The 13,932-nt window shown below is 39.0% G+C and overlaps 1 protein-coding gene across 1 annotated transcript; it reads right to left on the bottom strand.

Moving 5' to 3' along the window:
* Positions 1 to 5,052: 5,052 nt before the first annotated feature.
* LOC148014312 (heat shock protein 90-5, chloroplastic-like) lies at positions 5,053 to 10,777 on the bottom strand. The gene is made up of 19 exons (XM_087666207.1): positions 10,410 to 10,777; positions 9,833 to 10,111; positions 9,673 to 9,746; positions 9,439 to 9,564; positions 9,232 to 9,325; positions 8,588 to 8,674; positions 8,236 to 8,379; positions 8,021 to 8,158; positions 7,891 to 7,941; positions 7,675 to 7,779; positions 7,454 to 7,594; positions 7,236 to 7,328; positions 7,059 to 7,136; positions 6,694 to 6,948; positions 6,507 to 6,609; positions 6,019 to 6,187; positions 5,823 to 5,931; positions 5,649 to 5,732; positions 5,053 to 5,560 (listed from the first exon to the last, which is right to left on the bottom strand). The coding sequence occupies exons 1-19, from the start codon at positions 10,518 to 10,520 to the stop codon at positions 5,378 to 5,380; spliced, it is 2,424 nt and encodes an 807-aa protein (XP_087522333.1). The 5' UTR covers positions 10,521 to 10,777; the 3' UTR covers positions 5,053 to 5,377.
* Between the last annotated feature and the right edge of the window lie 3,155 nt (positions 10,778 to 13,932).

The raw sequence follows: 13,932 nt of genomic DNA, 5'->3' as shown, positions 1-13,932 counted from the left end.
CAATGATCACATGAATCAAAATATGAGTAATCAAGATGTAAAGATACTGCAAACGAACAAGTACTATAATTCCTTTCAAAGACATGTGCCCAAGGTGACAATGCCATAAAGATACATGTGGTAAATCGATAATAGCCAACACATGGTCAACGGACCCAAATACAAACAAAGGATAGAGGTTGCTAGCCTTTGGCACCTCGAGCAAAAACAAGGCGACCACATATAAATTTCCATGCAAAATCACCAAAAAACACATGATATCCTGCATCATCCAACTGTCTAGCATAGAGTAGGATTTTCATCAAAGTCGATACATGATGTATATATTATGCAAAACAAAAGAGCCGCCTGAAGGAAACTACATTCTAATACCCCCAATGCTAATGATATCCAATGTAATGTTATTTTTTAGTCCCACAGAACCTATAATGCTACGATAGGTATGAAACCAATCCCAATGCGAGGTAACATGGAAAGAAGCCCCCAAATCAAGCAACCAATACTAAGAGTAGGTAGATGAAGTATCGGCCAACTAAATAACATCAAGATACAAATCAATTGAGATATAGACATCATCAAACTCAAGCTCCTACACTACATTTATCTCTTTAATCTTCACCTTGGACTTACTAGGGATAATGCTATGATCATGAGACTTTGCATTTTCCTATGCTTTCTCCTTACCTTTCTCATTGTGCCTATCATTGCACATTTTATGGCATTGCGGCCTAATATGACCATCCTACCCACAATAATGACATGTCAAAGAGGACTTGCATTCACGAGACTTACTACAAGTTTGCCCACGAGATTGACTTTTCCCTATTGGGCTGTGAGTATCTACCACAATTATTATTGACATTACCACCATTTCTACCTCTTAACAATCAAAGAAGTGTGGGTTGTATCAATAACCTTTTTCCTCTTACAAGCAATAACAAAGACTTGATATTTTCTTTAAACTAAAAGACAAAAATACAAGTTGGTTGAAAATAGAATGAAACTCATCAAATGAGTAGATACTAGGCATAGTCATACCCTCCATGTGAAGGTCCACAAGCTTCTTCAGCTAGTACAACTAAGATGCAAGACTTTGCTTGTCATAAATATCACAAATCCTTTTCCATAATGCATAAGCACCACCCTTAGTGTCAATGGCATTAAAATGCACATGTTTTGGTAATGACAGAATGATAGTAAATTTTCATAGCTCATCAAGTTCTACCCAATCCTCTCTACATCATAAAGCTCAAGCTTTATGCCATCTAACTTCAATGGTTTAACCTACCTCTTCTGCACCAAGACTTGTCGTATCTGTATATTCTAGTATTGGAAGTTATTGTCGTCTAGCTTCTCAATATTGAAAATAGCACTATCCGCTGAAGAACTTGCCATAAGGATGGCAAATGTTTGCAAATGACCAGAGTACGGGTGGTTGTAAATGCAGCAAAACAACCCCAAAACTAATCCAAAAGGATGAGCAAAAGGGTGAGAACAAAAGGGTATAGATGTCCACAAATTGAAATCAATAGAGTATCAAAACAAGTTGTCTACTCTCCAAATAAATTTTGAAAATTGTGATTATAGCAATATCGAAATAAAGACAACAATATATGACAATCCATCTGTAGGCAAACAGTCAAGAAAGTAAGCTCCCACTACTAGGGATATTTGAGTAGCGATTTGAGATATAAAGAATGAAAGTAACAATGACTGAGTATAGACCCCTGTACCAAAGACTATCACAATATATAAATAAATTAGTAAGAATTAATATTATTTATTATAAGATAGAGTTATACAAATGATGTCTCTACCCATATTGCATCTTAGCTTAGTAATCTAGATAGATTCAAGGTTAAGAGTTTAGTCTAAAGATTAATAGATGAACTGTAAATGTATTAATGAATGACACATGGTTTTGGAAATGCCATCTTATTGCAGACCATGGAAATGATAATTAGCATGCCTCAAATTGTATTATCAACCTTTGGTTGTCAATCAAATAATGTTCTAGAAATATTGCCTTTACCATCGGGTAAGGTACTACCTTAAACTACCACTAGGATGATGCTAACTCAATACAATATGATCTATATAACCCATAGACTAGGCCAAAGTACATTACATTTTAGCCATTTGATCACATGGACCTCATTTGACATGGAATTAGGACCCAATCAATCTTTGGGCTCACATTTGGCTTCTCCTCGTAATGGAGGTCTTGCAATTTTGAGCACCATGGATCTTAGTGGCACCCCATGTGGGTGGGTTATTTTGTTTAACATTGGTGAATAGTCAAATGACTACTTTTTTTAAAAAAAAAGTTTGCACCTAATTTAGCCAAGGCCACAAAAAGCATCTCAAAATCTACCTCTATATCTTCCATATGAAAGACCACTAATAAAATGAAAAACAAAATACCCACTATCTCAATTTTAATATTCCTAATGTAAATGGAATTGCATCATTATATTAATTCAAATTCTTTGCATGTAAGCATGGTGACAATATTTACTCTCGTGATGCACCACCTAAAAAAACTTGAGCTAATAGACAACAAATCAAAACACACCAAAATGTTGTCAAATAAGGGTTCCAATCGATTCATTTGCACATACTAAGCTTATGGTCCTACCACTAGCAAAATTTTACACAAAGTTTGTTTTTAAATGGTAGTATTGAATCCGATAACTTATTCAAGAAGACACTAACAAGATTGGTCGCTAAATATCATAGATAATCCAAAATTGTCACACTCAAAATCTTGCTTATGTTAGAGCTTGCCAAAGCTCACTCTACTTTGAAGCATATAGATATTGCTAGTTAACCCGAGGAGTGACTTAACAAGCCTCCTATTGTAGCTACGTTTGTTGAGAATGCAAGCATGGATTAGGGTTTTTTGGTCAATTAATGGTTCAAGAAAACCTTACTCCAAGAGCAATAACGTGATGCCTGAAGAGTTCTAGTCTAAACAAGACTATATATAGCCACCAAGAGGTAAAGACAATCAAGGGGTGAAAGTGATTCAAAAAGTAAATCTTTTAAAATAAGTGTTAAATCAAGTTTGGCAACTTAAGCAAGGAGATGCTAATTGAAAGGTTGATAGATACCAATAAGAAACTTCTCAAACCAACCCCTAGAAGGTAGTGTTACCGTGTGAAAAAACATGAATTGCAACAAGTAATTTCTTCTTATAAACCCTACAACTTCTTTTTAAAACCATGGAGAACACAACATTCATAGGCCAACACACAACAATCTTGCATTAAAACTACCCCGATGTGGTTACCACATGTAGTATGCTACACTACAAAAGACATCCTAAGAGCTAGCAATATAAGCACTAGATTCAAAGCCGTTTTTCTTTCCATCATTCCAAATGCTAAGATTTCCACTATTGTCCATCTAAATGTAACATGTTTCCTTTGCAACGCATGGGAGAAGCAATTTCACCAAAGTGCCAAACATACTTTTGGTAGTAAATACCTACACCCAAAAAGTTGTGGACCTCATGCTCATTTCGAAAGTGAAGCCATGATTAGCTAGTCAGTTCAAGTGGCGACTTCATATCCTCTAATGCTAGCCTTGAGTGTGCAAGGACCTTGATTCAAGAACACAATTGAGTGCTAAGTCACTAAAGCTAACAACCATACAGCATAATGGAGTTCCTCTAATCAAGATTTCACAAGGCCATTGATAGGTGGAGAGAATGAAGGTTCCACCTAATTGAGCAACAAGGTAATTGTGTATTTGTCAATGGCTACTTGCTTATCTTTCTCTCCCCTTTTTAATCAAATGGGAGGGAATCTTCCAAATCAATTATTTGATACCTCCTTGGCTTTAGACATTGTCCAAAAGCACTATGCGACAGTTGCCTTTGATTTCTTTAATTAGGAAGTCTTTAAATATTCTCCTTCAACTCGTACACTCCCCATATTTCGTTAGCCCAAGGATTGTTGGATCATTGACTGTATAACTGTTCTGTTGGAAACACAGAGGACGGGGAGAGTTCTTGTTTTATATCTGTGAACATGCAAAGGTCTTGAATTAGGAGCTTATGGTTGAGTGATAGGCCATTGATGCATTGTTAAGAGTTCCTCTAAACAAGACTTCGTAAAGCTATCGATAGGTTAAGAGACTGAAGAGGATCATCCACCCAATTGAGTAACAATGTGATTGTGCGTTTTACAATGGCTGATTACCTATCTTTCCGTCTCTCCTTTTTAATCAAATGGGAGGGTTTTCTCCATATCAGATGTTTGACACCTTCCTAGTATATATTATCTCAAAGAATTATCAGTCGTTTGTCTTTGATGTCTTTGACTGGGCAAACACTTACAACTTCTCCTACGTACTCATAGGCTGAAATACTTGACTAGCCCAGCTCTAAGAGTTCTTGGATCAATGGAAGATTTCCTTAACCCTGGGGGCTGTTGGGTCATTGGCTGTGGTATTGTTAAAAATACAAACTTGGGTTAGGGGAGACGTTTTTCGGTGTTTGTGTGTTTTGGGGGGGTGGGATGGGATTTTTGGGTTTTGTGTGGGGGCGGGGGGGTTCATCCTGTGCAGAGGTGAAGAGCAATGAGCGACAACTGTAGAATGTTTACTATATATATAACATAAAATATAACTTACCACATTAATATATTTTTTTTCGTTACTTTTTAACAGTACCTGTGTGCGTTTTTTTATAATAAACTTCAGAATGTGGTAAACCAGTTACTCAAATTCCACTCACCAAGGAATATTTGAATTCAAAAATATTCAGCCAACTACGATCTAGCCTCAGGCGTAGATTCTCTGCTTAAGCAATTAGAAATTGCAACAGATGCTACTTTCACACGGATGTGCAATCCGTAAAGAGATGATCCATGATCGTTCTAGAGACAGTACTGCAAGAACTTTACTGTCGTACTTTGGAAAGCAAAAGAACGCATTTTCATTGTTAGGGTGCGGCATCAGCTTGCACAAGACTTGCAAATCAACTTTAGTACAGGAGATTATCTATAAAAACTAAAATCACTGTAGATTACCCGATGGACAACAGACTGGTCACAAAACAAGAAACCTTATTGGCTTTGAATGTATTTGAGTTGTCATTTGCAACTTCAATCACAATTAATGATTGGCATTTGCCCCTAAAAGCCAGTCCACTTTCAGATACTACTCAGAAGTCCTGCACCTCTACAAATTTTTACACCTCTAGAACTTACAGCTCCCTGACCTACATGCTAAAAGTAGCCTCATCCCGCAAAAGTGATAGACCTCCTAACACATATAATGGGACACTGGCTGCATGCTTTTGTGCATGGAGTTAAGGAAATCAAATAAACCACAGGATACTATGCAGTCGCATAAGGATAAACCTTCTGATTTACACAACTTCTGGTTCAACTACAGGAGAGGATGGAGGTGGTTGGGGAGCAGAATTCTCGGTAGCATTTCCAGAGTTAAAGTAATCAACTTTAGGCTGCTCATAGTTATCACTTGCACCACCATCAATTGATGAAGTCATTAGTTCATAAATCCTGGCTCCCAATCCTGCAGGATCTTCAGGCTGGATTACACCAGCAGGCCACAAATCAGATTGACTGCCATCAGTAGCCTCTTTTACAATAAAGCATGCTAGAAAAAAGTTCACTTACAACGAAGCCACTAGACAAGAGGGCTGTCTCGTAGAGCAGCTCAACAGTCTCTTGTGAGCCAGGTTTTCCGGACATACGAGCATCCTGCAGGAAACAAATGCTAGGTTAAAATCAAGGACACGGAGACATTGGAAAACTGAATGATCAGTTGTCAAGTATTGGAATATCACTCACATCCAAATATTGAATTATAGGATGCTTGGGGTTGATCTCTAATATTCGAGTAGATGCCATATACTCTCTGAGTCCTGGAGTATTGCCTAGGTTTTGAGCTCTCATTATTCTGTATCACCCAGTTTTACCACATGCTGAGAGCATAAACAAATGCCAGCAACGTAACTCCAGAGAAACCAATATCTTACAATCCTACCTTTCCATGTTGGCAGACCACCCATGCTTCCCAGATATAAGGGCGCATGGAGATGAACTCAGACGCCTAGACACTTCCACCTTAGCAATCTTTTCCCCCAACTTGTCTTTCATCCAGTCACACAAATTCCCAAACTCGTTCGAGAGTTTATCAGCTTCCTCATCTTCACCTGGGTACAAAAGTGAGATGGAGTCAGCGGCTTAAGGAAAGCTATAAAACTGAATTAGATTGTTCAGCTGGTAGTGTGGAAGTAGCTATGAAAGTTATACAGACCGAGTTTAGATTTAAAAATCTATGGAGACTAGTAATGGATTGTGCATTTCAATCTAGCAATCTGTGATAGGCTAGACAGGGGACCAGAAAAATAATCAAGGCTTGCCCATATCTTGCATCTCCTGAGATTGTCAGGAAGATAAGAAATTCTGGAATCTCCTCAAGCTACAAATAGGTACCACAGTGGTTCAAGGCCTGCATTGAAAGTGCCTTACCTAAATCGAAGTCCTCTTTGCTAACATCTACAAAGTCCTTCCCATCATAAGATTTCAAGGTATGAACTGAGACTTCATCCATAGGCTCTGTTAGGAACAAAACCTGAAAATAAGACAATACGTAAGTGCATATATTTAAGGGGATCAGTAAAAATGCACTCGAGAATCAACAAAAAAACATGCAAACCTCATAATCTTTTTCATAGAGCTTCTCCAAAAAGGGAGCATTTCTGGCACTCTTCACAGACTCAGAGGAAAAATAGTATATGACTTCTTGACCTTCTTTCATATTTGCTACATACTCCTGTAAACTAGTCATCTCTTCCTGATGTTTAGAGGAGAAGTACCGCAGGAACTTGCAGAGGCGCTTGTGATTATCTTTGTCCTCTGTGATACCCAATTTAATATACTTGCCAAAGTTCCTCCAGAATCTTTTATAGTCCTACTCACCACCAATACTCAATGTGTGAGATACCGATCAAACAAAGGTTACCTCATCCGAAAGGAGGGAAAGGTCCAAACACAAGTCATAAAAACTTCCTGCTATAATACCTCAGGATTATCCCTCTTCATAATAGACTCGAACAAATCAAACGTCTTCTTTACAAGCCTTTTCCTCATCAAGTTGGTCTGTAGTTTATATCATGAGAAGGATCAGAGCTCAATTGTAAAATTTGTTTTAACTTAGCAGAACACAAGCAGACATTTGTTTTGCACTGACAGACATACCACACGTGATTCTTGCAACATCTCTCGAGATACATTTAGGGGGAGATCATTAGAGTCAACAACACCCTTCATGAAGCAGAGATACCGGGGGAACTGCAAGAAAAGCAAAATGGGAGAATGAACTGCTGTGCGTGATCATAGTAAAATAGGAGAATGAACTGCTGTGCGTGATCATTATGTCCTTGCTAAGAAACTGGAATTAACCCATGAATGCTCACCAGCTCCCCATTGAACTCATCAGAGATGAACACCCTCTTGACATATAGTTTGAGATTTTTCTGCTTATCAGCAGCTTCAGCCTCCATCCCAAAAGGAGCCATCCCAGGAACATACAGCAAACTCCTGAACTCTACCTCACCCTGGAAAATTATGGTCGAGTCAACCACTATGAGCTCAGAAATGAGAACTTTGTATTCTAAGCAAACCTAAACACAAATACCTCTGTATTGAAGTGGGTGTAGGCCATAGGCTCGAGATGTTCACTGTAAGTTTTCTTATAGAAAGCCAAATACTCCTCCTTGGAAACTTCCCTGGGGCTTCGCAACTAGAAGAGCACAATTATACAATCATTTCAAACAAGAACATAAAAGAAACAAGGGGCACAAAGCTCAAAACTATTCACTTCAAATGGAGAGACTTAAATAGGATGCCTAACCCATAATGGCTGAGTCTCATTGACCAAGTCAAAACTGTATTCCTTCTTAACCTGATGCACAGAAATATAAGTTAGCACATTGACAAGTTCTTCCAGGTATGTTTAACAGTTTACAAACTAGCCAAGACACCTGCACGACTTCCTCTCCTTCCTTTGGAACTTCCTGTGGCCTCTCACGCCCGACATAGATAGGAAATGACAAGAATCCTGAGTAATTTTTCACTAGACCCTCAATTTTCTTTGGATCACTAAAGTCACGAGAGTCCTCCTGCAGGAAAGGAGCATGATTAGGCCACTGAAAACCTGGTTACCTAATTCCACTGGATTAGATAGTTCAATGCTTACCTTGAGGTGTAGAATAATTGCTGTGCCCCGTTCCAGGAGGTATTCGGGGTTCGTCTCCTCTCGAACCACAAAAGCACTGCTGTTAGCCTCAGCCTCCCACACATGTTGCTTGTCAGTCCCAGCTCTCCTTGTAGACACTGCAACCTGTTAAAAATTGTAACATGAGGTTTGAGCGCATCAAAGAATGTACAACAAAAACAATATCACCATCTAACACAGAGAGAGAGAGAGAGAGAGAGAGAATGTGTGTGTGTGTGTGTGTGTGTGTGTGTGTGTGTGTGTGTGTGTGTGTGTGTGTGTTCGATGAAGGCAGTAAATGTGGAATCAAAAATAAAAGATAACCATGACACACCTTGTCTGCAACTAGAAATGCAGAATAAAAGCCAACTCCAAACTTGCCAATGAGGTTGCTGTCACCGGCCATACTGTCTTTATTTTCCTGTACCACAAGCATAACTGTCACCGATGATAAAGATGTGGGCAAAACCAATCTGAAAACTCAAAAGCTCCATGTAAACAACTACAACAAAACCATCCATCTAACCAGAAGCCTCACTGTAAAACCACTCGTGCAGTTAACAGACTACATGTATATCTAATAACTCACTACATTATCAAGCCCTATAAGAAAGCAGGATGGCAACTGTCCTATGAAGCAACAATTAAAGTGGTCAAGCTGGCAATCACCCCTCTGCTGGAAATCCTACAGGAAACACTCCTTTGAAACTGTGTTGAAGGCTGAAGCACCATTCCAGAGCATGCTTTAAAAGCAAGATCAAACCCTGCCTTGCCTAGCATACTCCAGTTTAGCACAGGTTGTCATTCATGACAAGGAGATATCATACACAAAAATTAGACTGTGCTTTAAATGTACCATATTCATTTCAAGCGAGCAGTCAGAGAAACAGCTTCTCAGAACCCCACTCCATTAGAAGCTCATTGCCACAAAGTCCCCCTTATCACACCCTGCAGGACATTAGAAGAAAATTGCAGTACCTTGAGCGCTTTCAAAAAGTTTGCAGTTCCACTTTGAGCAATAGTTCCAAGACTGTTTATCAGCTCTTCCTTGGTCATACCAATGCCAGAATCCCTGGAGATAAGTATAAAATCAATTTCACATACAGAAGAATCAAGAACAATCCATCGAAACAGATAACACTCTCTTCTAAGAGGTGGACAGACAGAGAGAAGAGAGAGTCTTACTCAATTATCAAAATCCCCTCGCTGGGAATGGATCGTATCCTGATTGCTAGCTCAGGGTTTGAACCAAGTAAGGAAGAGTCGGTTACACTCAAAAATCGAAGCTTGTCAAGAGCATCACTAGCATTACTGTTACAGGTGAAAATGACCCATTAGGGAAGCTTGGTACAAGTTCCTGAAACCTTCTGTTTGCCATAGCACATTATGGAGTAGTAGTGAATTAGTCAGTCCACAAACCTCACTAGCTCCCGAAGGAAAACTTCTTTGTGGCTGTAAAGGCTGTGCACAATAATGTCCAGCAATCGACTCACCTGTACATGTGCGAGTTAAGTCAGTCAGACTGCTGCCACTATCCCAGACTTCGAGCAAGAGGCATGCAACGGGTATTGTAGAGTACCTCAGCCTGATAAGCATGCACTTCCGCATTCACACCTTGAGGGGCAGGCTCCTGGGGTGATTGTTCTGCATTAGCAGTCTCAGGTTCTGCAGTGGTAGCTCCAGCAGCTGTCGCCTCAGCCCTCACTCCCAGAAACCTTAACCTGGACCTGTCTCCGACCTTAGAAGAAGAGTAGGAAGGAGAATGGTCATAGAGAGAAGACTTCGAACGGCCTGATAGCGCATTTGTAGCAGACACTGAGGTGACCCGCCTGTGGAGGTTTAGGTAAACCCTGGCAACCTGCAAGAATTGACGAATTGCAGCTCAAGGTTCGATTCTCATATCCAGTGGCCGATCAATTGGAGAATACAATGATGAATGGGCGAGGTATCATGAAAACTTAAGAATCCACATTCAACTGAAAGACGTCTCATTAGGCCATAATTACGATAGAGCATTTTGTAGCTATCTCCGAAGACTTAAGATACGTATCATGTTTCAATACAAAGGATTTAGAAGACAGCACTAAGACAATTCGACAAGCTGATCTTTCGATGCAACGGAGAAGTTCAGAGAGAAGAAATGAGCAGCAATTTACCCGGAAGCCACGAATGCGGTCGAGACGAACGGTGGACGCACCAGATGACGGAGGAGCTGCGGCAAGGGGACGCAGGATGGCAGACACGGAGCGCAGGGTGCAAGGAGCCATGACAACTTACGTGCTACTGGATGAGCAGATCGATGGAGAGGAAAAAGCCAGTTCGGTGCTGTGCGCAGGCGATAAACCCTAGCAGAACCCTATCCGCCTAGCAGAACCCTATCCGCCCGTCCTTTCCCCACGGGACTGACGAGAAGACGCAGGGAAGGAGAAAGGGAATTGGGACGAGAGACAGGGAGAAAGAGAGAATTTCCTTCGAAGATTTTAGGCTCACCGCCTTCCAGAATTTTCCAAAACCCTTGCGCCTTCTCAAAACTTATTGGCATCTTTTCACCACATATATATGTGGGTGGCCCCATAGATATTTTTAAGCTTTGCAAATTATCCAACGTTAAACAACCTCGAGTTTACTTTTATATATGACAATAAATTTTTTATTTGACTTTTATTTACGCATAGATATCTTAGCATTGCAAATTATCTTTAAGCGACCTCAAATTTATTTAAGAACGTATTAATTAACAACTGCTCTAATATAATAAGGGGACTACTGCACTTAAGAGCTTATAGAGGGCCTTTGCACATAGATGATGCTCTTGTTTGATGATTTTCATTAGTTTCCTTTGTGCGACAAACTAAACCATCTATTTCAAACTTTGCCTCGTTTGGCATAGTTAAAAAGTGCAGACATCATTTCTAATTTCAAGGCAAATCAACTAACTATGCCCTATGCAATGACCTTGGTAGCTGTGGCATGTGACACTTCCACCCTTCCTACATGCATATAGAGGGATGGCTATCCCAAATGGTCTACATAGGGTGAGCTCAATGGAGAGTTGTAGTAGAAGGTGAGCAAGAGAGAGCTCTAATGATGTCATGGAGTTGGACTACTCATGACACTCACTCTATTAATCATGAAGAAGTAAAAAAACTATGGGAGGAGATCAGCACGCACATAAGGAGTGGAGCAAGCACCATTTGGTAGAAAGATGGGGAAGAAGAAAGTCTTGCAAACCTTAATCACATTTTCCTTGGCGAAAGCTCCATAGTTGACCTATCAATAGCCTTGTTATAGAATTAAAAATGTATTGGTCAAGGCTTCTTTTTGACATTGTTAACTCTATGTAGGAGCACAAATGGATACTAGGGAGCATCATTGGTCACAAAGTTGACTCAGTGTATATTGTACCTTGGTCTACTAACTTCTCTTCATAATATATGTTGTAGCATGAGGGCCCAGTCTAGATCAGCTTCCCTTCCCTTCTTGACAAGATGTATAGAGAGGTGTGAGCATTGACTCAAGTGTTGGCATGTGTTTTATATTTTCCTCTTGTTTCCAATGGAACCTCGAGATCAAAGAAGTGGGTCTGTATGTTGTGGGACCACCATAAAGACACCCCTAAGGTCCTTGAAGTCTTCAATTCTAAGGGGATTGAGCTCAAATTCTCCCCTTTTATGGATTCATATTACTTATGCAAACGTGCATGTCACTGTACAAAGAGACTGCCCTTAAAGTTTGCAAGGTGATTATGTGCATGTCATGGCTTTTGATAGCACAAAGCAATGTGACCCTATTAAAGGGAATTGTAAATCTACTAGCATGCAATAAATTACATGTGTAATTGACTTGAGGGCTAGAGGAGAGAGAGAGAGAGAGAGAGAGAGAGAGAGAGAGAGAGAGAGAGAGGAGGAGGAGGAGGAGGAGGAGGAGGTAAATCCAATCATGGACGATTATTTTATATGTTGCTAATTGGTGTTGGGATTGTTTTGTAGCCATTGAAGACTGTTCACTTGAAGGCGACTGTAAATTCTTGACCTATGGACGCTGCCAATTGCTAATGATGCATTGTCTCTTAGAGATTATAGTCTCTGATGCTCCAATTGTTGCTGATCAATCCATTTGGGGTTGGAACACAATCATAAGAACTCAATTTCATTAACTAATAGTGACAAATCTTTGAGTTTTATCTCTCTACAAAATCCTCTTTATTCTTTTTAGTCAAATCCCAACCATTCTCAGAATATCTCATGCATTCTTAAACTCCAAGTGGGAGAATTAAATAATATTTTCTACAAAACCCTATTTTGCACAATAGAATTTGGGGTTTCTTAGCCTATCCAAGAAATGTGCTCAAAATTTGAGGCCTAGGACTTGGAATTCAACTGCTCAATTGGGAAATTTTAGAGAATTCAAAGAGGCTAGCCAACCACAATGGAATTTGGGACCAAATTCTCACCCAAGGAGCAAATTAGAGGCCAATTCCCTTCAAAATCAAGGGAAATTTTGAGCTGAAGACTTGATATTCACTCCCAATAGTAAGGGCCATTGGAAATTTCAAGAGATTGGAGAGCAATCTCAATGTACTTCAGTCTAGTTCAATTCAAATAAAAGAAATATCGTAAGGAGTGCTTGATTTTGGGGCCAATCATGTGTCCATTGTCCAAGATTGATTGATACAATTTCATTTCAGTTTATGTGAATTTCATGCTTGTCGTAATTAGTGTTTAATTAGGTTGTTACCATCTTTCCCCTAAAAGAAAGACTAGTTTCAAAAACTATATTATTTTAACTAATTGTCCTCATCAACCATCAGTTAGTTTCTTTAGACCATCATTTGTTACTTACCTAGGAGCAATCCTCTCTTTTAGCAAGGTAATTTAGTAGCCCAAGTTTCTCATCGCTCCCTACACCATAAATCCTAAGTCTCTTCCCATTGTATCGAACAAACTATACTTATAATTCATAATTTTTTAAAGCATCTATATTTGTAAGATACCATGTGTATTTTATCTGTGACATCCTAGCTTCAGCACTTTGCTGAATTTGGTTGTGGATGGAAAACATATAATTCCTCTAATAGATTTCCTCAATTTAATATTGCTATAAATCTTGACATATTTTTCTTAGCATTTTTTACTAAGTAATTAGATGTTTGATTTTTGATAGTATATATTGTTATGACTTTCCAATATTCTCACCCAACATTTCACCTAAACAATTGAGCATGTTTTTTCAAATAAGTTTGATTTTTCCAATATTCAATACAGTTCTTTATTATTTCCAACATTTACCTAAATAGTCAAGTGTTTAAATTCTCTAATAAAATTTTCTAAGTGATCTTTCATTATTTTCTTTGACTACTATTTTTCTTAAAATTCATGATTAGGCTATTGCTAATTAAATTTTCTAACATTTCTAAGTTTATTTATTTATTATTTTTTACTATAATTTTATATTTGTTATTTTGCTAAGAGTGATTCTATGGGGATTTCCCATTAAACCTAGACTTCATGGGTAATGTTCATGTACTTGGATTCATCAATCACATTTGAGGATGATCCTACAATGCCCATGCATTTCTATTACACCGTAGTAGCACCTGAATGAAAGATAGAAAGAAGAGAGGGGGTGTCACACCTCTTGCACGTAAGGATTATCATGTGGCCACACATTCAATGAAGG

This window comes from Lygodium microphyllum, chromosome 25, assembly GCF_053477565.2.
Source record: "Lygodium microphyllum isolate KBCC chromosome 25, Lygodium_microphyllum_v1.1.10, whole genome shotgun sequence".
NCBI classification, from domain to species: domain Eukaryota; kingdom Viridiplantae; phylum Streptophyta; class Polypodiopsida; order Schizaeales; family Lygodiaceae; genus Lygodium; species Lygodium microphyllum.
This window is presented reverse-complemented; position numbering and strand designations above follow the sequence as displayed.